Raw genomic sequence first — 26,015 nt, forward strand, 5'->3', positions numbered from 1 at the left:
TTGACTAGACACGCCCCGGTTCAGTGTGCTGCAGTTCCTGGTTCGACCCATGGAACTTGCGTCAAAGGCCCCTATAGAAGAGGCAGATATGGTCTGATCATTGCGATCATTACGATTCATTACGATCATTACGATTCATTAGTATTTCATAAAACGGACAAGCTTCTGCGACAGACACTAAAGCACACTAGTGACGCAAGTTTATTACTAGAGAGCCGTCCGTTTCCGCTCTGCATTTTCATTCTATTTGCAATTTCTTCGGAACTTGGTTCTGGACTTGACCCACATTGCACACAAAAGGCTTCGGCCGATTTTTGGGCTTTTAAAAAATAAATAAAAATAAAAATACACAGGGGTATGGGGATAGGTTAGGGACGATCAAGACTTACTGGCTGGAAATGCTGGAAATGAAACGAACAGGTCACCTCACAAAGGGGACTAGGGCCGGATGTTCCCAGTGTCGATCTTCACGTAATTTGGATGTTTCTAGAATTGGGGGTCAACGGGTCGGGTTATACTTATCCGGATCGAGGCTTCTAGAGCGTAGTACGTTGCCCTAGCTCTCTGTGGCTGATAGTTCGACGCCTCAGGGTTCTGAAACGATCTATTATAAATAGGCGATCGCGCCACGTACTTCTGGATATATTTAGCCCGTGTGGCGGTGAGGAGGACCTGGACCGCGGCTGTCTATCCTGGCTATCCGTACCTATTTCGGGTATTGCCTTTATGCGGTATACAAGGAGACCGAGACTATATAGTTCTACTGTATTCCTCTGCCAAGAAAACTCCGCCACACCGTAGAGATATCGTACCTTGCCTTATCACATTTATCATTGCAGCCTAAGCGCGATTAAAACGATCCAGTTGCAATGACCGCCAAGGCTCCCCCTCCAACCCCGCATCCTCCCATCTTCTCCGCACCTATAACAGTAAACCTTGGAACATCATCTCTCCCATAATACCCTATAAACACATACAATGCCCGTCCAGCCCATCACCCTCCAATCTCCGGACCACCCCATCGCCCTCCGGCGCACCCACCTCCTCTCCCCCCGCGCCGGACCGCCTAACAAATACCCCAACAACTCTATGGATCACGCGCGAGAATACCCTATCCGGGCGCGACTTCACCGTGACGCAACTACGTAAAGACGAACCGATCGGCAGCCCCCGACGCAACCCCCTGTTATACACCGTCACAGGCAAGTTCTGGAGTAACTCGTGCCAGCGCGAGATCCGCGATGCGTCTCGGCGACCTATACTCGAGTTACGCCGGATATGGTGGAAGGGCCAGTGGTCGGTGAAACGGGCCGGCGGGGTCGGCGACGAGCTTCTCAACGTTGATATGCGGTGGGCGATTGGGACGAAGATGGGGATACGATTTACGAATGCACTTGTTGGGAGATTAAATGGTGTTTGGAGACGGAGACGGAATGAGGAGGATATGGAGAGTGAGGCTCCGCCACCGTATACGCCGCCTCCGTATAGTGCTGTTTTGGCGGAGGATAGTAGGAATCACTCTGGGAGTGGGAGTGGGAGTGGAAGTGGAGGGGAGAGTGATAGTTCGGAGAGTTCAGTCACCAAGGAAAGACGACACAATTACGAGCCACCGACCTACGACTCTGTTCGACGATCGAGACGATCGAGTCATTCACTGCGTGATCTGCTCGATGCTGTTGAACCACCGAGAGAACCTGCCCCCGCGCCACTGTCACATCAGCGGCGGTGGTCAGAAGGGGGCTTAGATCCCAAGGTCGAGCTGAAAGTGGTACAGCTGAATTCTGGACTCGCGGTCGTGACAATGGGAGAGAGGAGGATCATGCAGATCCGGCGCGATAAGGTGATGGACTATAACTTGTCCGGTCCGATGCCGAAGTGGGAGGTTGAGATTGCAGAAGGAGTGGACTTGGTGTTGGCCGTTACCATCGTGTTGATCATGGCCGAGTTTGTACGGCACGAGTATCGTGTTCGGGTGGGTTGATGTTTCTACCGTGTCTTATACGTAGGCTAGTACATAGTGATGATCTGGATTACAATGAATCATGTTTCAATGCCCCCTTTCAATCGGGGCTGAATGCCAATGCAATTGAAAATCCAACAACTTTTCTAAACCATACATTCGTCAGGAGGAACGGTCTCGTTCCCGTATTAAGTATATCATTTGAGCCCTGCCAGTTGCGACGGCAAGGGTATTTCAGAGAATCCGGCAATGAAAAGGAAAAGGAAAAAAAGAAAAACCAGGTACTCGTACTCTACTGGAGCTTAGAGAGGCGCTTGGTCATACTGGAAGATGATTAGTGATGTAGATCATAAGAGGGATGTGGATGGGCACATACAAGTCAAAGAAGGAGAACTGGCTGGGGTTGTTGCCGAACTCGTAGACGAAACGGCTGGCCAGGTGGCTACCGAAAATAGCACGGAGGTAGCTTTCGGGCACCTTGAGAAACGTTAGCATAGTCAACAGGGAAACAACCGAATTATAACATACCCGTTCCAAAATGTGATCCAGGCCGATCTTGTCCAGGAGAAGGCTGGGCAGAGCATCGCCCAGGACGGAGCGTCGGAGGGCAATGTTGTGCCAGAGCTCAGTCTGCTGGAGCTCCTCGTCGAGCTTAGTGATGGCGACACTAAGACGGTCACTGAGAACACTGCGCAAGACACCAGTCTGCTCGTGCTCGCGCCAGATGGCCTCGAATTCGAGAGTGGCATTCTCCTTGATGATGTCCTGTACCTGCTTGACGTAGGCCTGATAGAATTCGGGGACGGTGCCGTCCTCGGCAACACACATGTTCTGGACGAACTCGGAGTCGTTGAAGGACAGAGAAGCCAAGACCTCCAGGGAAGAGGAGGTCACACCACCCTTGTTGGCGGAGGCGTCCTTGAACAAAATGCAGCCAGCCTTCTCAAGACGCAGCTTGGCATCCTGAGTGATGAACAGGTTGGCACCCTCCACGATATACGGAACAACGCACTTGTTGTCCTGGATAAGCTTGCCGACGGTGGACAGGTCGATGGACTCGGGACGACCACCGCAGGGCACGAAGACATCGAACTTCTCGTGATGACGGAGGTGGAAGGTGTTACGGAAGATCATACCATTGGAAATAACCTCACCGCTGGGCAGTCTGACGTTCTTCTCGTCAACCAGCACACGGTAACCCTCGGGAGACAGCTTCGACATGTCAAACTCGGAGATCATCACACGCTTCTTGGCGAGGCGGAGCAGCTCTTCGTGGTTCAGACCCTGGGGGTCGACGAGGACACCGGCACCATCGACGATGGCAGAGTACTTCTCATTGGAAAGCAGAATCTCGTTAGATCCGAGGTCACCGTCGGGACCACCGGTCTGCAGCTTAAGCATGGTGGAGGGGTCGATGTTCAGCTTGCGGTAGATACCGAGCACGTACTGGCGGACAGAGAGAGTGGTCATGCCGTAGGCGTCGTGGGGGATACCACCAAGCTTGGGGCTCTTGCCGGTGAAGAAGGACTTCCACCAGGGAGCACCACGGGCGCGAGCATGCTCAGTAGCCCAGTCGACCAGCTCAGCGGTGTTCTCGTCGGGACCCATGAAGAGGATCTCGTCCTGACCGTGCAAATCGACAATAGGGTCCTTGATACCAGGGCTGACGGGGGGTAATAGCAGATCCATGATACTATCGATGTACTTCTCGAAGGCGACCCGCGCCTTGTCCTGGTGGTCCACGTCCAAGAGGATAACACCCTTGGCACCGCCTTCGGGGATATCCTTGTTCTTGCGCTGCTGAGTGTTGGCCAAGTTGTAGTTCTCGTCGAACATGGAACGAGCATTGATGCCGTAGGCTTCCTTGTTACGACTCTTGACGATACGAATACCACCGCGAGCAATGTCACGGAAGCGCAAGTGGAAGCCGCGGAACTCGGAGCTGATCACCAGGAACATGCCGTACAGGGGCTGGGGGTACTCGTGCTCAGGCAAGAAGTCCGGCTTCAAGCGGAAGCTCAAGGCCACCTTGGTAGGGGTGAAGAAGTTGGTCTTGAGAATGGAGTTGTTGAAGATGCGGAAAGAGTTCATGACCATCTCGTCGTGCTCGTTGGCAGCTGTGCTGCGAACGAGGGCCTTGAGCTTCTTGTCGTCCAGCACCTCATCCACCTGGAGACGCAGGTAACTGAGAGTGGGCAGGAAGTCGTCACCAGAGGGACCGCCCTGAGTCTGTACATAGTGGGTGTTGGCGAAGTCCAGATAGAGCTTGTGAATGAGCTCCGGGTAGTTGTTGATGATCTCAAAGATGTAGTCGGCGGTGAAAGTTTCCGTGCGCAGACGCTTCTTAATCTTGGACAGCAACTCCGCGTGGACGCTGTTATTGGTGTCAAGCAGAGCGGACAGAGAGGTGTACTCAGAACCCAGACGGTTCAGGAACTGCTGCACGAACACCCAGGCGCAGTGAGCGTAAATGGTCTCCTGCAGACTGAGGCGGCCGGTAGCAAAGTGTCCCTGGAAGCGATTCTGGGGGATACAGTAAAGGAGCGAAGCCTCCTTCATGATCTGGTGGATAGCAGCCTCAATCGGGGGGTACTTGGCCGAGATCTCAACGTTATCTGAGGGCCGGAGGTAGAGAGAGATGACGGTGATACCGTTGGAGAAGTTCTCAAGGTACTTGCGCGAGCTGGTCAAGCGGTAGTAGTGGTACAGATCAGACAGAGCGCTGAACAGACCCATGGCAGAGCCCTGACGGTAGGCAATCACCAGGCGCTTCTCCCGGCTGCCCTCAATCTCAAACATCTCAATGACCGGGCCATGACGGCTGACGGCTGTGGAAATGATCTCCTGGTAGATGGCCTTGGTGTTGGGGGTAGCCTTTTGCAGGAAGCGCTTCTCACCGATGATGTCGATGTTGGTCTCATTGGGGGAAGGAGTGGGGTTGGCGAATTGGCACTTGTACACGAAGTAGCAGCGCAGCTGCTGTCCGTTGTCACCGGGAAGAGTGGTAGGGGAGCGGAAGGTCTCCACACGGTAGCTGTTGGGACCCTTGGAGGTATTGATGTACTTTTCATCAATGCGCTGCTCGTAGCGGGGACCGTCCACGGTGGACACACCGGGCCGGCTGGTGTCAATGTAAACCGCGTGGTCTTCGGCCTCCTTGTCTAGGCGGATCTCCAGCTGCTTATCATCGCGTGCATAGGCGGCGACCTTGGCGGCATAGAGGGAGAGGATCTGGGTGACAATGGCATCCACGGTCTCGGTCTGGAAGTAGGTGTCGTCGATGCCAAGCATGTTGTAGAACCAGGTAGTCTCGGACACGACGAAGTCACTGGGGAAGAATCCCTTCTCCTCCAATTGATCCATCACTGTCATGTATTAGCTGAATGCATTGGGCGCATCAAGTGGGTATTTTTCACATACCCTGCTCCATCTGCTTCTGCTTGCCCTCAAAGGTGGCGGCAATGTAGCCGGGGTCTTCCTCAGACAGAATTCGGTGAGGGCTGTGGCCCGGGGTACCGGGAATGCCTAGATGTGTAGGCTGAGGCGACGGCTGTCGCAGAGCCTGGCCGACGACATGGTCCAGGTGCTTGTTGTGGGGGTATCGCTGGAAACCGATGGGGGTACCGGCGCCGGAGCCCCCATCCTGGCTGTTGAACATCTTAGGTTGAGGCCGGGAGGGCAGCTGGGCGCCATTGACGGTCTCCGACGGAGGAGTAATAGGCGCGGGAGACGACATGATTGGTCTTTGGATACTCTAAACAAGAAGAAAAGAAGAAGAAGAAGAAGAAGTCTGCGACGGAACCGCGGTCAGTTGGTGGCACGTGGACAGATAAGAAACGCAAGCTTATCGCTGAAGTCATCGAGGGGTTTTGAAGATCTTGGATTCTTTGTCCGATGATAACATGTAAGGAGTACTCACCGACGCCATCTACCGTCGATCGTGTTTTAAGATAGGGTACTTGTGCTTTCACTGAAAAATCCGGGGAATCCCAGGTTTCTTAAATACTTGGAAAACAAAACAGGATGGCTAGACAGGAGCCAAACCAGCGCCGAGTTTCTCTGACACAGCACGGCGCCGTGTCCAGTCATAACCGATGCTAGGCGGCGGTCACTCCACGACTCCATCGTGACCGCGGTCTCGAAGCCCTTGATCCGCATGGAAGCTCCACCGGGCTAACGCTCATTCCTCCTCTCGTCCCCCTCAATCAGAACGTGACTAAGAACCGGCGTTCAATGGCGCTCTGATTGGTAGCCAGCGCCCCTCCTTCCGAGGGTAAAGCCGACTGGAAAATCCCGCTGCGTCATGCGGGCCGAAAATAGAGAAATAATTGCCTCACTGGGACTCTATCTGTGTGGCTGAGACGATGCGTTCTACGATGCCGGACGCCGCGTATTTCCTTTAGGGGGCAAACGACGTTGACAATGCCGCTCAGGTGACTCACTAGAGGGATTTGAAAATTCTAAAAATAACGGAAGGAAACGAAAGTAGAAGGATTTGGAAGAATAGAAGGACTTAGCAGAGGTCACCTGAGCACGTCAACCGCTTTGAACTCGTACTAGTCGAAGTATTACTTCCACTTAGCTCAAAATGAGGTGATTGAAAGCGATGTGTCATGACGCCTGGACGGGGGTTCCAATCACCGTAAATGCCTCAATTGCAGTCTTATCGTCTATCAATCCCAAAGTCCGGGGGATTTTCGCCATTGGAACTACATAACCAAGGCTATTACGCATTGAATATGACCGGGCCGGCGACATCTCCAACCGGAGGGGCTCTGGTACCTGGATCGTCGTGAGTTGCGGGGTAAAAGAAGGCTAGTCGGCGCTGATGCGATCCAGCCATCTCGCACGTTTCTATCCAACAACGAATCATGGCGGGCCCCATGGCCTTGTTGGGCCCGACAGATTCTGCAACCCCAAGGACCCGCGGGGCTTTACGTGATATCGGCCCCTCGGCGCCACTGCCATTGGAAGGAGATTCCGAAAAACCTGGATGAGGTAATGGGCTTATCGTCTGGGGGGGGGGAATGGAAAAATCTGTTCTTCCGATCTGCCTGAGGCACTACCCAGGACGGGATACCCCAGCCGAACCGGACTTTCATGACCATGGTCCATGTTCCATGTTCCATTGTCCATTGTCCATTTTCCATTTTGCCAGAATGGACTTGGTCACGATGCTTTGGTCTCTCCCGGTTTTGCGCTAACCAAGGGGTGACATCAAGGGGCCACCCTCGGACCAAATCCAGGAATTGGTCGGCTGACGAATGGCCTGACCTGGGTTGGCACAGACAACCTTGGAAGTACATCTACCCAGGTAACTCATCGCAATCACCACCTGAGCAAGTGAGCAAGACACGACAGCAATCTCGTATGGTTCCCGATCTTGCTCGCACGGTCCTGACCCTCGTGTCTCCAGACATTCCTCTGAGAGCGGACTATCTTCTATCCAAGGGCACCTGGCGAGATATCCCCTGCGTACCCCAGCCCGCGCCCTGTCCTGATGCCCAAGGCACTAGGGTCCATGGTTCGAACTGGTTTGGAATGCCTGTGAACTGACACAGATAGCCACCTGAGGTACGGTTGCTATCACGACACACCAGAGCCAATGGAGTGTTCCTGATCGGTCATCTGTCAGGCGTCTGCAGAAAGCCAACACATCATCGCACGCGCATAACAGCCTTTTTTTTTTTTTTTTTTTTTTTTGGCAGTGAATCCGTCCGTCTTATCTATCGCACACAACGAATATCATTGGCGAACACGGTAGATATCAGTTGGGCCTCGATCGAGCCTCGATCGAGGGGGAAAATACCTGAACAATGCACAAAAGCCGGAACTCCGGGGGGCCGGAGTGTTTAACCCATCTGGTATGCTCCTTTATCCCCAGAAAACCCAGTGTAGGGGGGAATTGTCAATAGTCAATAGTCGATAGTTAAGAATAGTGCAGGCTATGTGAGACCCCTTGAATCCGGGGAATCAACGCAGGCAGGTGGAGGGGTCCCATTTATCGGGTCTAGGGTTTCGATGGAGACGCCTCCTGTAGATCGTGGGATGACCTGACGGAGCAACCCCCGATAGACCAGGCCGGCTAAAACATGAATCGGGCGTTCACCGCGTCCACCGCCATTCCTGCAATGATCACGATAGCGGGATTGTTTGTTGCCCCCTTACACTCCACCCGGTTTCCTTGTTCCCGTCTCGGTCCTCCGCTAGTACCTGAGTCTGTGGCTTGGACTTTGATTCAAGGTATGGTAGAGTAGGTGGATGTTCTATATTCATGCCGTCTAGCCCGACATTCTGGTCTTTGGAACGATCCTCGTGCCGGATAAATCTCGGGAGCTCCGGCGATTCCCCGTTGATCAAAGGACGTTAATCCATCATGGAAGCGCCAGAAAAATAGGAAAAAGGGTCCGTAACCCGATCTGATTTGTAGCGGCATCGATGTCCGTCTTCCCCGGAAGCTCCTTTTCTGGAGCTAGTGTTGCACATCACGACCACTCATCTCCACTTGCGGAGAAGAGCTGATCCATCTCATTGAATTTTGCCCCTGTGTGCAACCCGCCTTCCCCACACAACGCGTCAACTTTCCCGGGGGAATCCCACCGTTCCGGGAATGTCTACATATCCCTGTATGATTCGATGCTCTGGTTCGAGAATGAGGCGGTCGAGGCTTGGCGTCTCTAAACTCGATTCTTTTCTTTTGTGGTGTGTTGTACTTTGAACCCGGTACTTGCGATTCCTTCCCTAGGCATGTATCTCCACCCTTAAATTTTTTTTAGAATTTCTTTTTTTTCCAAAGGAGGTGCCAGGAGTATAACTAGCCGGAGATCCAGAAAATTCAATCTGCCTTCTTTTGTCACTTTCACTTACCCCTTGGCTACTGAGGAACATTGCCTTAAGGTATAAGACTACGTCTCGCCTTTTACTTGTCAGCCCGGCATCTTCCACCTTTGATCCTCCGCAACTCAGTGCTTGTCTTACTCCATCCTCAACGTCTCTCAACCTTGTCAACCATTTTGCTCACTGCACTACTGCACTCCCGCCTTTTCATTACATCACCCCGAGCATCAGAAAGTTTCAATCCCATGTGAGTTATCCCCATCCGATCTTCTTTACATCATATGTCGCCCCCATCTCCGATCCTCCGATCCGGCCTCGTCAGCTCGGGCTTTTCCGGGATAACTATACCATATGCCAATTACTTCCCCCAAACAGCAACACCAAACCCAGAAACTGACAATCAATCCATAGATCTCGGAAACACAAGCCCACACGATCTCCATCCAACCGAGGTATCAACACACCCGGTAACCGAAGCATCAGGCATAAAAAAGAAGCCATACCCCAACTAGCACTACCACTTTCCACCATGACCGCCATCTCCACCAAAACAGCCACCCACCTCGCTATCGCACCCACGACGGCCGAAGCATTTGCCGCCTACTCAGAGGATATCACTCGTGCAATCATGACAGCCACCAGCCCCAAGCCAGCCAAGCTGCACCACAACTTCATCAACGAACTCCCGCCAGCTCCACCACCTTCCCCCGTCTTCTTCGCCATCGACAGTAATGGCAAGCCCAACGGCAAGAAGCACTCCAAAATCCCCAGCATGAGTCTGGAGTAAACGAGCGTATCCCTTCATTTCTTGCCACCTGTTACCTCCACGCCTCTTCTGTGCGTCTTCCACTTGCGAGCGATACACCTATTATTTTCAAGCTACTTTTCGATTTCACGGGCCTGACATAGCGACTACATGGCGGCGTTTGAATAGGGGCCTTGCTGGATGCAAGGCATTTCATGGTTTTTTTTTTCTCTCTTTTTCTGTCTGACTGTCTTTTGACTGTGTTGCGACGAATGGGACCTGATATATAAAAAAGTCTGGGGGATCTCGGGATTAGGAGTATTAATGTCCTGGACTGAAATACAATAATTGTGTATTACTGCAAGCTTGCGAGTAACTAAATAACCTGACCGAGAAACTAGTAAAGGGGGCCGGGCCCCACTATTTTCAGTTCTTACTCGATGTTTTTCTGAGTGTTTCGGTCTACAGCTCTTTACAGACCTCTTTGTTACTATTCCAAGGTATTGGTCTAGATGAATTCGAATACGTCTAGCATAAGTCACGGCCGCCTATTTAGAACCTTTTGTATTGTCTAGTTATTCAGGCCGTTAAAAGTAGAAGGGAACTGTTGAGTGACAACCCGACATACTGGTAACCTAATGTTACAGCTTATCTAGCGCATTCGTAGCAAAAGTACGAGCTAAATGCAGGGACGGAGATGAAAACAACGAAAATCTCAGTACAAGACAAGTACATTCGCCTCATGTACATATAGTGTACACGATCCCGATCGCAATGCAAGGGAACCTCTCGACCCCTGCCAACAACCCACTATACATCGCATACGAGGAAGGCCCGCCGATCACGACGTCACACATTGGGGAACAAATGTGACACAAGGTGTCAGAAGTCTCCAACTCGGAAGCTCGGGGGCACAGGGGGTAGGAGATTAGTTGCACAGGGGGGCGGTTGAGCGGAGTCTAAAAGACAAGGACGATTCAACGGTCATATCATAGAGGACGGATGACGTGACCATCACACACAGGGACAGATATGAGTTCATGGTCATGTTAGCATGTGCGCTAAGTACTTTTGCGCTCGATACAGTAGAAACAGGTAGCGATGTGGGGCCCCTTGTCCGCCCGGGGGTCCCGACGGGCATCCTCGGCGTTCCATGGGAAGGGAGAGCTGTCTTTCCATATCGACGACATTAAAGAGATTCATCAAATGGCCGTACACATCTAATAGACGCGGACAAGCTGCAATAATATGCGGGGACCGCACCGGGGTAAGTTAGCAAAGGCCTCGGCCCTGCGTTTCCACGTGACAAGATCGGGCGGAAAAAGGAGTATGAAATCAAAGTGCCGTTGTCGCGGTGGCCCGAATACCCGCGACCGGGCAATTGGATGAATCAAGTAGATCAGTACCGAGGCCGGTTCCGAGTTCGGATAAAGCTTGCATATCCCATAACTATGACCATAACCAAAATAGGCAACTCACTCATCTGGGTGAACATGTTCACGGATCAGTTGTTCCAAAGTTGCGAGGGCTTCAGGGTCTCCTTCGTAGGCTAGCGCGCGAAGCCTGTTCACTTCAGCGACCTGTTCCTCGGTGCGAGCCCATCCACTCAGACGCTCAGCGATGTTCACGTTGCGCCGGTTGCTCATGGTAGTGCGCACGGTATCACTTTCACCCTTGGCGATTTTGATATTCTGCAGTTGCTGAAGGAACTGCGCCTGATACGTTTGTGGCACGACACGCCTGGGCACGCTGGCGGAAGCAGCCGTCTGAGAGGACGACGGAGTCTCTGGTGCTGGATCGGAGTTTCCCGCAATGCTATCCTGAACCAATCCGAGCCCCGAGCTGGAGGTGATGTTCGCTTTGCGGCCGAGGATCTTCACAGAGTTGGCAGCGAGGAGGTCAAACGATGGGCCCGGGTACAGAGGCGTATGATCAGGGTCCGGGTCCGAGTCCGGATGAGCGAAGACTAGCTCGGTACCGATTTGATCGGCCCAGGAGCAGCTGAAGATTTGGTTGTGGTAGGAGACGATAGGGTTGCACGTGTGGAGACCGAGAATCTGGATTCGCTCGGAGCCCAAAGTCTCGGATTCTGCACTCTCGAGCGGCGTGAAGGCATCAGCACCTGGATTTGAATCAGGTGCATCGTCTGCAGCATTGGCCGGCTCATTGGAGGCGGGGTCACCCTGCCGCCGTCGTGGAGGGCGGATAGGGCCATGGTGGGAGCTAAGGTCCAAGTTCAGATAGAAGGTCTGGGCGGGTCAGTCGCTGCAGGATGGGTAGGAGGAGATAGATCTCACCTCTGTCTCTGTCTCATGGTATTCGTACTCCCACGCGTCCGGATCCAGGTGGCGATCCATGCTTTGCAAGGGACGTCAATAATCACATCAACGTTTGGCGATAAGATAGACGGATGACTCAGCACCAGCGGTGAGAAGTGAGGGGTTCCCGTTCTTCTGTTTGCGGCGAGTCGAGCTGACGAATTGTCCAGCCGGGTTATTTGCTTGTTTGGTGCCTTTGGTGGTTGCCAATGTGTTCCTGGGCATTTTATTTTTAGGCTCCTCGATCTGAGTGGTGCATTCCATTCCATGAGTCACTTCAGGACATGGGATCTGGGCCCGAGGGTCCCTGTCGGACCATCCCTGTATAGATACTGTAGGGCCGCGCTGCCCGGATACCTAAAGAGGGACGGCGATCAGATCAGCCTTACCAAGCCCCCACTAGAGTCGAAAGAGAAAAAGAGAGGCATCATGTGTTCGTAACTTATCCGAGTCTTCCGCCCTGCATACTTTCATGCAGCAGTAAAATTGGGGCCTATGGCGATCGCATCCGGCTTGGCTATCGCCATGCATTTCCGCACGTTCCCGGTCGCTTTCGCTGACTTGTTCGAGCACTTGCTCTCTTTTTTTTGACTTTTTTTTTTTTCTCCTTCTGCTCACGGGAGAAACACACTTTGCTGGAATCGGAAACCCCGGTAAACTAGGTCACTGATCAAAATAATCATATAGTCTCTCCATCCTTTGTACTTCTTTTCTCCCACTCTCCCATCCCATAGACCCTCCCCCCCCACCCCTCCTCACCCCAGACCGGCATGCCCGAGAGCCTTGCCAACACCCTACATTGACTATCCGGCCTCGTCCGGAGTTTTGGAGACTGTGTCAGTCCGTGATTCTTTCGCTCAGTCACGGGCAGTCTATGCCGTTTCGCTTCAGCAGATGGGTCGCAAGGCCAAGGCCACCATTGTTGCTTTGGCGACTCTGATCATTTACGTCTCCGTCAACAGCATTGCCCGGGCTGTCGATCCGCGATCCTTTGTCTGGTATGAGGAGGACAAAGACGAGCGGAACTGGATCGCGACCTCGCGGTCCTGGTTTGACCGCAAGAGCTGCCGCTGGCTTGGCGTCTGTGGTGCCGCACACCTCCAAACAGCCGGTGGGCACTTCGGGCAGCGCAACCCCGAGAAATGGCACGAATCGAACGATACCGAGTCGGAACCATGGCGATCCTACTGGGTTAGCGGAACGAGTAATCAATCCGAGTGGGATGCCGAGGAGCGGGCTCGGCGGGAGATTCCCGACTATGTTTTTGACTATGCCCCACTTGTCCATCTCTATTCCGGGGAACAGTTTTGGCCCGGAGACATCGCCGAGCATTTGTATCACACCACTCCCATGCTCAATTACACTCCGATCCAGGCCCAATGGGACCATCCCACGTTAGACAACCTCAAGGAGCTCAACCAATGGGAAACCGGACGTCATGTTTTCTTGTCCAGCAACGATGACGTGCAAACCCGCCCTCCTTGGCTCGAGGGTGAGAGGAATATTCCGGAGTCCGATGAAGAGATGAAGGAATCATGGGCCGATTGGGACGGTCGAGTGGATGGCAAGATCCCCGGTGACACCGAAGAGGATCGCGCCGAATGGTTGGATTTGAGACATCCAGAGGACGACGATCGAGATATGGGATCCTTGCAGGGTCATCGATTGCTGAGACAGGAACTGCGCAAACGCTATGGCGGCAAGCCGATCCAGGAACCAATTCAAGACACGCCCATGGAAGGAGCGGGAGGTCGCAGCGATGCGCCGGTGATTCTGCTTGTGATGGATAAAGGCAATGGAGTCGTGGATGTCTTCTGGTTCTTCTTCTACAGCTTCAATCTGGGTAACACCGTTGCCAATGTGCGTTTCGGTAACCATGTTGGTGACTGGGAGCATTGCATGATGCGATTCCACAACGGTGAGCCGAAGGCCCTCTTCTTCAGTGCCCACACAGCTGGCGAGGCCTATCGATATGAAGCTGTGGAAAAGATCGGAAAGCGGGTGAGTCAATCACCCACGATCACCCTCTCTATACTATTTGCTAACGTATCGAAGCCGGTTATCTACTCCGCCGAGGGCAGTCATGCCATGTATGCCACAGCCGGCGTGCACGAGTATGTCTTGCCATGGGGGCTCCTCCATGATGTGACCGACAAAGGCCCGCTATGGGACCCCATGCTCAACTCCCATGCATATACTTACGACTTTCACAATGATACCCTACGCGCATCCACGCACAGCCCAACGTCACCAACAGACTGGTTTTACTTCCGCGGCCACTGGGGCGACAAATTCTACCCACTAGGCGACTCACGACAATGGCGCTTTGCCGGCCAATACCACTTTGTAAATGGACCTCTGGGCCCCAAATTCAAGCATCTCAATCGAGTTAAAGTGTGCCAAGGATCAGACCGATCAACTTGCGTGATCAAAGACTGGATTGGAGAAGATGTCCGAAGCCCACGGTGGGACTCCGTCGGGGTTGGCGAGTGAAGTCTTGTCTTCCATGGAGGCGTTGCGTATACCATTTGCTTTTGATTTTGATTATATACCCCCTTGACCTTTTTTTTTTTTTTTTGGTTTTGCATTTTGACATGAGGCCAGACACTGTCTCTGTCTCGGATCGAGCGTTTCCCATTGCTGAGCCGGATTGCACGATATTATGATTTAACCTGTCACCTGGACGCTCTTTCATTCAAGGTTGGCGTACGATCTGGTCTGCTCATTTGATTTGAAATCTAGAGTTTTATGCAACTAAAACAAATACACTGCAATAGAAGCACTATGTTGTGACTGTTCTGCTCCTATGTAAATTGAAAGGATGATGCGAAGAGATATCTCGGTAGAGTACAATCGTGTCATATTTGAGGGCTTCCCGGACTTACGAGAAGCATGCTAATCAGTTGCGCCAGCTATACAAATGGAAGAACAGTGGATATAATGTTTGCCAAACTATGCGTCCACCGAGATCTACCCTCTGATCTCCCAGAGTCGAACACGGCCCTGCTCGTTACCCACGGCCAACTGCTCGGAGTTGGGCGAGATGGCAACGGACGAGATACGACCCAAGGGTGTGTTGGAGGTAGGCCAGTTGCGGTATACGGTGCAAGATGGGAGATGAACTAGATAGATGTTAGAAAAACAGATTGAGACACAAGGGAAGAAAGGAGTTGGCATACCAAGACGCAGGGCATCGCGCTTCCAGCGACTCGCCATAGCCAGCATCTGGCCATCAGGAGCAAAGACCAAATGGCTAATGGGGGTAGTAAGCTGGTCCAAGACGCGGACCGGGTCCGGGTTACGGGGGACACCAGCCTGGGTACCCTCCTTCTCCGCAGCAGAAGCATTCGCATAAGCAGTAGCCCAGTCACGGCGATCGTAGACGTTGGTAACACCACTCGACGACCCAATAGCGACCCAGCGATCACCACCAAGCTGGGTACGGCCTGAGCGGCCACCCAGACTAAGAACAGTAGTGCCAACGGCACCGGCATCAAGCCAGCGGGCAATCACACGACGCTGCTTGCCATCCCATTCGGAGATCTCACCATTCTTGCTGGCAACAGTCATGCCCTCACCATCAGACCACCAGGCAAAGTCAGCAACACCACCGCGCCCATCGATGCGGACCTGCGCAACCCACTGTGCAGTGCCGGAGTCCAAGACGTTGATGATACCGCCGCCCTTACGGGAGCTGCCGACCAGACCGACGTAGCGGCCGCAGGGCGAGAGCTTGAAGCGCTCCATGGATTTTTGTTCATCTTTGCGGTCTGCGGTACCATTGACCTTGTCGACCTTACCGGTGTCCAAGTCCCAGATGTGGAAGTAGCGGCGACGGCCGGAAGCGAAGATCTTGTTACCACCTGGCGGGGCAAATGCGGAGGTGTGGATCGGCGTGCGTTTGATATGCAGGGAGGTCAGGAGCGGGTTCGGGGCTGGTGCTGAGGGGGAGATGTGGTGCAGGAAGAGGGTTGATGCGGGACCAGAGGAGAGCAAGAGCGGGTAGTGAGGGTGGAAGGTGAGCGAGTCGACGGAGGACTGGATTCATGTTAGTGATCTTTCGCATTTCGCATTTCGTATCTGGGAAAATTTTACCGGTTGCGCCTTGCCAACATCCTTCAATCGCTGAATATCAAGCACCTCCTGTCTCAACTTTCGTTTTCCGCCTGAGCGAGCATTGTCTTCAATGCGGGTCAGGTTGGTCGAGTTCTGAAGTAGTTTGGCGAGAGGCTGCATGGACAATTGCTCCTCCTCCTCCTCTTCGTCAGATTCCATTTCCTGGTCACTATCGGCATCAGAGTCGTCTGAGTTGATCTTGCGGCGCTTGGCCGCAAGTTCGGGGTTGGCCCATTCTGGAGTTGGGTGCAGACGCTGGAATTGTCTGCGCAGTCGCCGAACGTATTCCGTGCCGTTGATCACATCCTCAGAGTCGGCCACACGCAGTTTGCGCAATTTGGCTTGGCCAGCTAACGACACGGCAATTCGCTCGTCGTCGCTGTCGTGCCATACGGCAGGGACATCACCCTCGGAGTCCTCGTCGGAGGGAGTCTCCAGGGCTGTGATCTCTTTCGGGGCGGGGGCATCGCCGGAGTCCAGGAAGAAGAGCTATAGAAAAGCAATGTCAGTACAAGCCCATCAATGGTGAAGCTTATAGGCGGGAGACAGTTCACATACATCCGCATCAGCCATGTTATCCAAATCGCCCTCATCCTCGGCGCCCTCATCGGCACTCCCACTCTCCTCGTCACTGAACAGAGTGAGCTGCATAGCATCAGCGCGCTCTTGCTGACTCTTCAGCGCACCCATAAACCCCGCATCATCACCAAAAAGCATGCGCTCGAGCTTCTTCTCCGACTCATCGGCCTCGGGAATACTCTCTTCGTCGGAGCTCGTCTCGTCGCCCATCTCAATGTCTTCGTCGTGATGCTGGTTCATGGCGGCGGTTTCAAACGGAGACCGAGCGGTCGACCGCTTGGTCTTTTCCTTCAACGCGGCTGGAGCCATATTGAAAGCTCCGTAATTGAGAATTGAATGGAGCTTGCGATCGGCGGCGGGATCGAATATTTTTCGCTTTGATTTTTGCAATGCCGGCAGATTCGGGCGGTGTATCCGGCGGTCTTGATTATGTGCCTGAGGCAGAGAGAATTGTGAAGTGGGCAATTCCGAGCGGCACATCTCAGTTCAAAGTTCTGGGAAAGCCAGTTTGATTAGTTGGAAACAACCGAAGTAGTGTCGTAAATCTACGATACGCCAGAGGATCTCGAGATCTTGTTTTGTGCTTTGTCTTGCAATTCGAGCGGTAATATATTTCTAAGCAAATTCTAGGTTCAAATAAATATGTCAATAATGGAGAGTGAGATATTCATGTACACGTTGATTTCATGAGATAACCATCGACAAAAGCAGCCTAAGATTCCATAACACCAATATCCAAAATTTGTTCATTCCATCGTATGCTCACGCTTCGGCATTTCATTTCCCACCTTGCTCGCTACGACTGCTGCCGGAGGAAGGAGGTTCATAGGGTGGAACTGGAGAATGGTCCTCAGTGAGCAGCCCTTCGGACCCATGAATAGCATTTGCAACATACTTGGGGTGCGAAGGTGTGTCTTTCCTTGGCGCTGATTCTTCGTCACCCGAGTCTGTAGAGGAGTAAGCGTCATCCAGGCCTGCGAGAAGCGCTTCTCGGCGGTGAATATCATCGGGATTGTCATCGGTGCCATCCGAGGTGTAAATATCGTAAGAAAGTGGCTTCTTGATGAAGCCGTCGATGATATAATATTGGATGGCGTTCATAATCAGCGGGAACAGAAGCATGACGAAGGCAATCTGCAAGGCAGTATTGCCTTCTGTCCATCGCAAAGCCCAGTCGCCAATCTTGATGATGAAAGGTAAAAGCTGAATGAGGAAGAAAACACATATTTTCATGCTGAACAGTCCCATGAAGTAGATAATGGATTGCTTGAGCCACCAGGTAGCGCGCGGTGGTTGGCCATAGTTCCCAGATTCAATCGACTCTGGAGGATTCGCGAGAATAGTGTAAGAAGCGGCGAAGTTTAGGATGCGTAGAACAATAATTAAAATTGGAATTCCGAGAGTAGTCTGATAAACTTGTTAGTGATCATGCATCTCCATGAGGGGCAAGGCAGAAACTCACATCGATTCCCAGATTCAGCAAGTAGAACGAGCAAGGGTTCGGTCGGTATGTCGTCTTGATCTCGAGCTGGCCAGCCGAGAACATGGACATAAGAAGATTTGCCATGTGCAGCAAAACCGAACCAAAGACCTGCTTCGAAACGTCAAAGGCCCAGACCTTTATCGGCCGCTGGGGCCGTTCTCTCCATCGCTTGTAGACTAAAGATGATAGCGCCAGGACCCCCAAGGCAGACTGAACGAGGATAGAGAATGGCCCAAGAAGCTTGCATTCACCATTCCCATCCCCGCCTGGGTCCTGTCCTGGCGAAGACGCTCCGTGGTAGTACAGCATGTGTAAAGGCGATGAAGATGGCGAAGGCGAAGATGTAGCAGCGGTAAGTGTGCTCGTTGCGATCGCAACCAGCGACATGGCGGGCGATTTGTCCGTCGCTGTTGAAGAGTATAGGCTGCAGGTGGCTGATCAACCGCAGAAGACCCTGGTGATGAGATGCGACCCGTGCTAGGATGACTGGGTCTGGTGAAACGCAGGGCTGGCCGTCTTATCGATCGCGGAGGGCGCGCGTCACGCGTGTAGCATGCTAGGAAGGAAAGGTGTTCGGTGTTCTCCAGGGATTTAGAAGTGGGATAACGCTAAGGTGAGAGGAGTAGGTCGAAGGCAAGACGTCACGTTGAGCTGCCTTGCGGAGGCGGTATCTTACTGTGGGGCTCTGGGCAAGCAGATGACTCCACACTTAGCATCAAGAATCCTGATTCCCACAGGGCCATCATTCCCCAACTATACCTGTATTACGTTCAACTACCGCAATATATCAGTTTCGTTGTATAAATAATATAAAAATCAAACGACGGAGTTAGAAAGTCGATCGCTATTCAACACCTGCGCTCCCCTGACTGAGTGAACTGTCTTGGGAACCGTTGATGATTACCATGACCACCTTTTCCGAAGAGATTGGTAAGAGAGGCGCACATCTCTCTAATATCACAGTAGGCTCCAAATTCCGGGATCGGAAACTATTCTGATCGTCGCTATATGACAATATAATATCTAAATACAGAACCAAAAAACCTAACTCGTGATCAGCAGGCTGTAAAATTTCGATCTACAAACTCTCTAGCACTATAGAAACCCAGATTCAAGCGCCAAGACTCAAAGATATTCGATTTTACGCAAGACTGTCAGGGCTTAGTAGGGCCAGTTCGTGGGTGCCTGGCTTGGGCCTCTCACCCTGTCCTTTAGTATATGTATTGGTAGGGGTGAATCCCAGCAAATAAAGCAATTGTATTCTTACTTCACAGAGGTAAAAGGTAAATCACAAGGGAACGATTCTCATATTTTGCCTATAGTAAATGAAGGATTGGCTCGACGGCTTATGTGACGGTGTTCGGTCTATTGATTCTCGGTATGGAAGCGTTCCCCGCAGAGGGTGATCGACGCAGGGCCAGCATCCACATACAGCCACACATTGTATCTGTTTCTCACATCAGCCGAATATTCTTTGAATCTAGCGTACTAGTTCTTCCGCAACCAGTGAACTTCGTAAGTATTCTGTTCCCTCTACATGGACTTCATGATAGAAAGCGGCTCGCCAAGCACAGGACCCCATTTCTCTGCAGCCAGGTGGGTACTCTCAAAGTAATGACGCACTCAGCCTTACCGCTCAGCGTTGGATTGAATGAGCTTAATTTGGCAATTTACTTACAGCTGAAAACTACTCTCGCGAAGCGACGTCTGATAACAAGATACTGGAATTTCCATGGGTTGTGTTCGTTGAGCAAAGCGGGGAATTGTTATTGATCGTCAGGTAAGATGAACGATTGGATAAAATAGAATAAACATTGAAGAAAAATATCTCCTGCCGAAACGTGTTCATCGTGCGAGGAGTCCCCAAATTGATGCCAGGGAATAAACCCATCCAACCCTCCGTTCTCATACCTCAAAAGCACCGTTGATATGAATCGTGAAAAGAAAACCCAGGGAATAAAAACGCCGGAAACCCCTCAACCAACCAGAATGATAGAATTGGAGAGCCGTTGCAACACCATGCGCAGCTAAATGCTAGCAGAGGGCATCATAAGAGTCGAAGGTCGTCACACATTACTCTATCCCATGCTGCTGTTTAAGTCGTTCCAGGTTTTCTTGTCTCTCGGCGAGGTCTTCTTTCGAACGGAGCATCTTCTCGGGCTGGTGGTACAAGACTGCGTAGATTTCGTCAGCTTGCAAACTCACTAGTGACTTGCATCCCTCTGTCGTACGTACCAACCAAGTATCTGTTCTGGAAGTTGAAGCCATTGAGCTTATCGCATGCCTGCTTGGCGTCGTGCACGTCCTCGTAGACCACAAATGCGGTACCCTTCGAGTTGTTGGCGATACCCTGGCGAATTTGCCTATCAACGAAGCAAATATCCATAGTCAGTCGCGGACCAACCGGCGAAATCGGAGGAAGTACGGTTGGCTTACCGAATAGGCCCAAATTTGCCAAAGAGGTCAAACAGCTGTTCTGCTGTTACGTTATAGCTGAAAGGAAAGAAAAGTCAGCGATACTCTATTCGACTTGCAAATGTCAAAACGCAAGGGCACGCGACGAGCGTTGGCGGCGGGGTGACTGGCGACTCGGATAACATACTTGAGGTTCTTGACGAAGAGAATCCTGTCAAAAAAATGGGGGTTAACATCCATGTATTGCAGAGATCTCAAGTTGAACACGTATGAGGCTTCCTCTGCGGCTGAACAGGTGTTGGACACCGAAGCCGGAGGGGGACAATAATTGCGCACATACCGATTTGCTTCGGGGGCGAGCTTCCGGCTCATTCTCAGGACAAATGTGGTCCGGTATGGAGGAGATGTGAAGGTTGGAATGGATCGCGAGATACCCGTGGTATCGAGGGCAGTGGTAGTACGAGCAGGAGGAGCAGAAGAGCGAACACACGCAGAAAGCACGAGGTCGCCTTGGCACACAGATGCGGTTTAGCGTATTCCAGATGCGTGCAAGATGACCTAAGCTTTACCGTACCTGACATAAATATTCACGTGATAGCACGATATAAGCCATTACATACGGTACCGGACTGTATTCATGACACAGCTCGGCGGCGACGCTCTCGTCGCAACTGGAGCTTCGGAGCACTCGAGGCTGTTTTTCGCCCTTCACCTTTTTTCACCGGACACAATCGATCGTGGACCGCTTTCTCACCCTGTGAGAACTGGCATTGGTTCCAGGAAAGCACTCAAGGTGCCAAAGCACTTCGTCGGCCGCAGCGGTCCCCGCGTACATACCTGACCTAGTTGACTTCCCGCTCCCTCACTTCGCCTACACCTTGCGCTCATCATTCCCCTCCTCCCACGGAGCGCTCCATCCATTCGCACGACCTCCGTCCGTCATCCAGTTCGCAGGATTATACGCCTGCTGACTGGATTGCACTCGCTCCGACTCCCTTCCTGCCTGCGGGCTGCGCCGCGACTCCTCGGCGCCTTTGTCCTCCCGCCGCTCAACTCCAGACCCCCCTCAACTCGACTCCGCGACTCGCCTCCTTCGCCCACACCCTCCCTCCTCAATCGGCCATCGAAAATCTCGGTGCATCTCGCGGCCTCTTGTGCGCATGTCCGTGCCAGGAATGACTTTCCTTTCCTCTGCGACGGCCTCTCGCTAGTCCGTGTGGTCCATGATCCCCGCTTTGCACCCACCTGCCGCAATCGCAAAACTTCGCGCCTCCGACCCCTCCTACAATATTTTCATCTGCTCGGCACAGCCTGAGTGTGCGAAAATGATGAGCGCGGCGTCTTTCCTGCCCCCGCTGGGTGAGCGCCCGCCGCAGTACCGCACGCCGTCCCCCCCGCGACGCGCTGTCGAGCCCATCACACCGTCCACCGCAGAATTTCGAGCATCGAGGATTGAGCGCGTCGTCGGTCGGGCTACCAGTCTTGATCGCGACCAGCCCCCGTCAAACACCAGTCGGAATATCGCTACCGATGGGAATTCACATCATCGATCGGGCCATGGCCGGTCGAACTCGACCATTGATACTCTCGCGACGATCGCCCTTGCAACCAGCCCTACCTTTACACCACTCCCGAATCGCCCACCATCTCCTAACCCCCAATCGAATAAGCCTCTATTCCCTCCCGAACCTGCCAACCCCGAACGGCCTGCAAAACGCTCACGTTCGGAGCGGATCCCGTCACCGCATCGGTCTCGGCCAGCACCCTCGGACGCAACCCACCCGAATATCTTGGAGAGTATGACGACCGACGCAGAACTTCTGCTCAATTTCGCCCGACCTGCCAATTTTCAACCCGGCCATACCAAGCGAGTCAGCATTGACGAAACTCATTACCACTACGGAAGTGATGGAATGCGGCATAATCGGGTCGGTTTTGCCAGCGGAAGCGATGGTGGACCGGACGACCCGAAATCTGCATATCACCCAGACGATCATGCTCCGTCGCGCATGAGATCCCGTTCGGATGGCTCAACTTTTCTTTCGCGCCCTGTGATCAACGGTATACGCCCAACAACCAGCGCCGGGACATTACCTCCCATTGTATGGGAAGACGAGACTGAAGACAGTCCATGGAGCTCATCAGTGGATACATCTCGCTATGCTGGATACGGGGACCATCGACCTGCCGCCGCTCAAACTCATGTGTTCCAGAAGTCAATAGATCCTACCCCGAAAGTCGAAGAGCAAGAGAGCGATTCGACCCAGGCAAGCTGCGCCGCATGCCATCTGGTGAGGATCCCAGTCGAAACGGAGGAGCAGGACGAAGACACGTGGATTGGTTGCGATGGATGCAAACGCTGGTTTCACATCGTTTGTGCCGGGTTCAAAAATGACCGAGAGATCCGCACTGTCGACAAATTCATCTGCCGCGATTGTCGACCACTCCATGGTCAGACTACATTTGTGCGCAAGTCCTCGCGCGCCCGTACGGCAATCGACTATGCCGGTCTCAATCAAGGTCTTGTCAAGGCGGCCACAGATTCCTTAGAACACCACTATTTGGAGCCCATTCGCCAAGGGAGGATCCAATTTACACCAGAGAACTTCCCTCGAATGAAACCAGAGTTAGTCACGGCCGAATATTTTGAGCGTGGCAATGGATGGACAGAGCCGGTGGTGATTCCTGCTTGCTGGAATCACCGTGAACCGGCTCTTGAAGTCGACGTGGATTTCGCAGATCTTGTGAAAGAGGCTTCATCACAAGAAATGTTTGATGACCTACTCGACCATGTTTCCGAACAAGAAACAAATCTTAAGGAAACAGTCGACTGTGGTCAAGACCAGCTGGACATGGTCATTCCGCAAGGACTCACCGTCCGGGCCGTGGCTGAGCTGTATGGTCCGGAGGAGAAAGTGGAAGTAATCGACGTCAAATCACAACAAGGAGAGGACAAGAGGTGGAACATGCAGAAGTGGGCCGACTATTATGAAAGCAACGAACCCAACAAGGTCGTCCGGAACGTCATCAGCCTTGAAGTGTCGCAAAGTAGGTTGGGCAGGCTCATCAAGCGGCCCAAAGTTGTCCGTGACCTAGATCTGCAAGATGCCGTCTGGCCCGAGGAGCTCAAGGCTGTTGGCGATTTCCCAAAGGTCCAGTTCTATTGCTTGATGTCGGTCGCTGATTGCTACACCGATTTCCACATCGACTTTGGCGGCTCTTCGGTGTATTACCACATCCTCAAGGGCAAGAAGACCTTCTTCTTCATCCCTCCGAAAGACAAGCACTTGAAGAAGTATGAGGAATGGTGCAACTCTCCCGCTCAAGACTCAATATTCCTCGGCAATCAGACCAAGGAGTGCTATCGCGTGGATCTTTCAGAAGGAGACACCATGTTGATTCCTTCGGGGTGGATTCATGCTGTTTGGACTCCGGAGAACAGCCTGGTGATTGGCGGCAACTTTCTGACAAGAATGAACTATGGAATGCAAATCAAGGTGCTCAACATTGAGAAGGAGACCAAAGTTCCCAGGAAGTTTAGGTATCCTTTCTTCCAGAAGATCCAGTGGTATACGGCCTTGAGGTACCTGGAAGATGATCCCATCCCCCCAAATGTGCTGGAAGCTTTCACCCAAGACGACAACTATCGGTTTCATCGACACTACCCCATATACTACGAGTTTGGGGAGCGCAGCAACCAAGAACCCGTGGGCTCTCCATATTACAATTCCCGGTTCTACTCTCAGGCCGAGCTTGAAGGCTTGCCGGAGTTGACAAAGTATCTATTGCGGACAGCTCTCATTGCAGGCTCCTATCTTATCGATGGTGTGTCGGTGGACGCGCGAAACGCGGTCCGACGTTCGATCCCGAAGTCCATTGCGGACCCCGTTGAAATGATTAGGAAGTTCGGTATTTGGGTGGCATGGAAGCGCGGGAATGAGAAAGCACCTCAGTGGGCCTATCCTGGCGTCATTGAAAGTAATCCCAAAGTATCGCTCAACGAGAAGAAAGCTGCCGGGAGACCCAGTCGCCGGTCCGAACGCAACGTGGACAGTCAGCGTACCTATGCTGAAAGACAAGCAGTGCAACGGCCATCGGAGGATTTCACCGCAACGCCTCTTCCCCCGATCGGCAGCGTCATTTATGAGCCTTCTGAGGGTGAAACTTCAGGACCAGTCGGTTTCCTTCCAGACTTCGCTATGCCAGAGATTTCTACACCCAAGTCGCGACCTGTCCAGCGCGGGTCTGGACTTGGGCCGAAGCGTGTTGCTTGTGATGCTTGCCGCCGTCGACGTATCCGGTGCCGCCACAAGGACGAGCCGAATGACTTGATTTTGGGCCGACAGATGACAATAAACGGCTTTGGATCGACATCAGGCGTGAGCACACCATCTTCTTTGGCTCAGGATGCTGTTTCTGCGCTCAATTCTCTGGCAGCGATTGCCTCCCAAGCTGGATTCCAAAACAATGGTGTTGTTGGTGGCTTAGATCAATTCGAGGGTTCGGGCAAGTTCCAATCGGCAGTCATGGGTACCTCTACAGCGGCTGCCAATCGACTTGGCGACCTCAGTCCTGATGGAGCCGGCAGCAAAAAAGGACGAAGTAAGGCGTGTGATGACTGTCGAAAGAGCAAGGTGTGTGGTTCCCCCTCATTAACAGTGATCTCAATTTCTAACTTTCGAACAGCGCCGTTGTATTCATGATGAGTATGGCAGAATAGACCCCATTAAGGCCCAAGAGCGATCGAAACCTCGAGGCACAGCTTCCGCAAAACGACCGCGGCCTAATGAGGAAGATGGTGCGCCTTCGTCCAGCAAGAAAACTAAGCAGGAGAGCACGTCTCCAATTGCGCACCAAGGGTTCTTCAGCAACGATGACAAGGCATCGCTGATGCAAGTTGCCTCTGTAGCGGCTTATGGTCACGATCCTGTCGGCTTTGGCCCGTTAAATCAGCCTCAAGAAGAGCCTCACAAGGAGGAGACGTCTCATGGCCTCACCTATGCATCGCCGCCTGTTTTCCATACCGAATCAGTTGATACGAAGGACCCCAATGCGATGTCTGTTTCATCAAAGCCGACCACGTCTTTGGTTTCTCCACCCACGTCGCTGGCCGACGAGATGGATGTTACACAAGATGGCGAGGCATTGACATCTGTTGAAAGTGAAGCACCAACGCTCCACACGCCGAACTCCAGCTCTCGCCACTCTTCACGTCAGCCCCGATATGCCGAGCGATTTGCGCCTGAGACAACATTATCACGCCCTTCCAAACCAGCCCCTCGGCCGGCACCAACTGCCATGCGCCGAACTACCCCTGGTCCACTATTGCCATCTACCAAGAAGCCATCATCACGCCCTTCGTCATCCCATACGAAGAAAAGCTCACCAATGGTTGAGAAGCGCTTTGAACGCCACATGGCGTCCTCATTATCCCCCAATCAAACAAGCAAACATATGAAGGGTCTCATCGACGAAGAGAATACGGATGCGGAGAGCCTTCGTCTGATCCGCGAGATTCAAGAAGAGGAATTTGGGCTAAGGAAACGCTCTACTCGTGGTTAG

At 52.6% G+C, this 26,015-nt stretch overlaps 9 protein-coding genes across 9 annotated transcripts; 4 read left to right on the forward strand and 5 right to left on the reverse strand.

The window, feature by feature from the left end:
- Positions 1-978: 978 nt before the first annotated feature.
- On the forward strand, positions 979-1,981 carry N7443_006825 (uncharacterized protein; the record flags this gene model as incomplete). The annotated part of the gene is made up of 2 exons (XM_056886881.1): positions 979-1,145; positions 1,168-1,981. 2 exons carry the CDS (start codon positions 979-981, stop codon positions 1,979-1,981), a joined length of 981 nt encoding a protein of 326 aa, XP_056740530.1.
- Positions 1,982-2,252: 271 nt separating this feature from the next.
- On the reverse strand, positions 2,253-5,696 carry N7443_006826 (glutamate dehydrogenase (NAD(+)); the record flags this gene model as incomplete). The annotated part of the gene is made up of 4 exons (XM_056886882.1): positions 2,253-2,283; positions 2,337-2,437; positions 2,489-5,325; positions 5,381-5,696. The coding sequence occupies 4 exons, from the start codon at positions 5,694-5,696 to the stop codon at positions 2,253-2,255; spliced, it is 3,285 nt and encodes a 1,094-aa protein (XP_056740531.1).
- A 3,630-nt stretch (positions 5,697-9,326) lies between these two features.
- On the forward strand, positions 9,327-9,584 carry N7443_006827 (uncharacterized protein; the record flags this gene model as incomplete). Its single annotated transcript, XM_056886883.1, has 1 exon — positions 9,327-9,584. One exon carries the CDS (start codon positions 9,327-9,329, stop codon positions 9,582-9,584), a length of 258 nt encoding a protein of 85 aa, XP_056740532.1.
- A 1,433-nt stretch (positions 9,585-11,017) lies between these two features.
- Positions 11,018-11,899, reverse strand: N7443_006828 (TFIIIC subunit 6 family protein; the record flags this gene model as incomplete). The annotated part of the gene is made up of 2 exons (XM_056886884.1): positions 11,018-11,791; positions 11,840-11,899. The coding sequence occupies 2 exons, from the start codon at positions 11,897-11,899 to the stop codon at positions 11,018-11,020; spliced, it is 834 nt and encodes a 277-aa protein (XP_056740533.1).
- An 855-nt stretch (positions 11,900-12,754) lies between these two features.
- N7443_006829 (uncharacterized protein) lies at positions 12,755-14,353 on the forward strand (the record flags this gene model as incomplete). Its single annotated transcript, XM_056886885.1, has 2 exons — positions 12,755-13,861; positions 13,916-14,353. The coding sequence occupies 2 exons, from the start codon at positions 12,755-12,757 to the stop codon at positions 14,351-14,353; spliced, it is 1,545 nt and encodes a 514-aa protein (XP_056740534.1).
- Positions 14,354-14,830: 477 nt separating this feature from the next.
- Positions 14,831-16,864, reverse strand: N7443_006830 (WD40 repeat domain-containing protein; the record flags this gene model as incomplete). Its single annotated transcript, XM_056886886.1, has 4 exons — positions 14,831-14,982; positions 15,040-15,898; positions 15,956-16,465; positions 16,535-16,864. The coding sequence occupies 4 exons, from the start codon at positions 16,862-16,864 to the stop codon at positions 14,831-14,833; spliced, it is 1,851 nt and encodes a 616-aa protein (XP_056740535.1).
- Positions 16,865-17,332: 468 nt separating this feature from the next.
- N7443_006831 (STIMATE family protein) lies at positions 17,333-18,425 on the reverse strand (the record flags this gene model as incomplete). Its single annotated transcript, XM_056886887.1, has 2 exons — positions 17,333-17,962; positions 18,018-18,425. The coding sequence occupies 2 exons, from the start codon at positions 18,423-18,425 to the stop codon at positions 17,333-17,335; spliced, it is 1,038 nt and encodes a 345-aa protein (XP_056740536.1).
- Positions 18,426-20,111: 1,686 nt separating this feature from the next.
- On the reverse strand, positions 20,112-20,825 carry N7443_006832 (putative pre-mRNA branch site protein p14; the record flags this gene model as incomplete). The annotated part of the gene is made up of 5 exons (XM_056886888.1): positions 20,112-20,212; positions 20,274-20,401; positions 20,475-20,531; positions 20,641-20,664; positions 20,794-20,825. 5 exons carry the CDS (start codon positions 20,823-20,825, stop codon positions 20,112-20,114), a joined length of 342 nt encoding a protein of 113 aa, XP_056740537.1.
- Positions 20,826-21,676: 851 nt separating this feature from the next.
- jhd1 ([Histone H3]-lysine-36 demethylase) lies at positions 21,677-26,015 on the forward strand (the record flags this gene model as incomplete). Its single annotated transcript, XM_056886889.1, has 2 exons — positions 21,677-25,087; positions 25,140-26,015. The coding sequence occupies 2 exons, from the start codon at positions 21,677-21,679 to the stop codon at positions 26,013-26,015; spliced, it is 4,287 nt and encodes a 1,428-aa protein (XP_056740538.1).

The sequence above is a fragment of the Penicillium atrosanguineum genome, assembly GCF_028827265.1.
Source record: "Penicillium atrosanguineum strain IBT 20685 chromosome Unknown utg000005l_segment0_segment0, whole genome shotgun sequence".
NCBI lineage: Eukaryota > Fungi > Ascomycota > Eurotiomycetes > Eurotiales > Aspergillaceae > Penicillium > Penicillium atrosanguineum.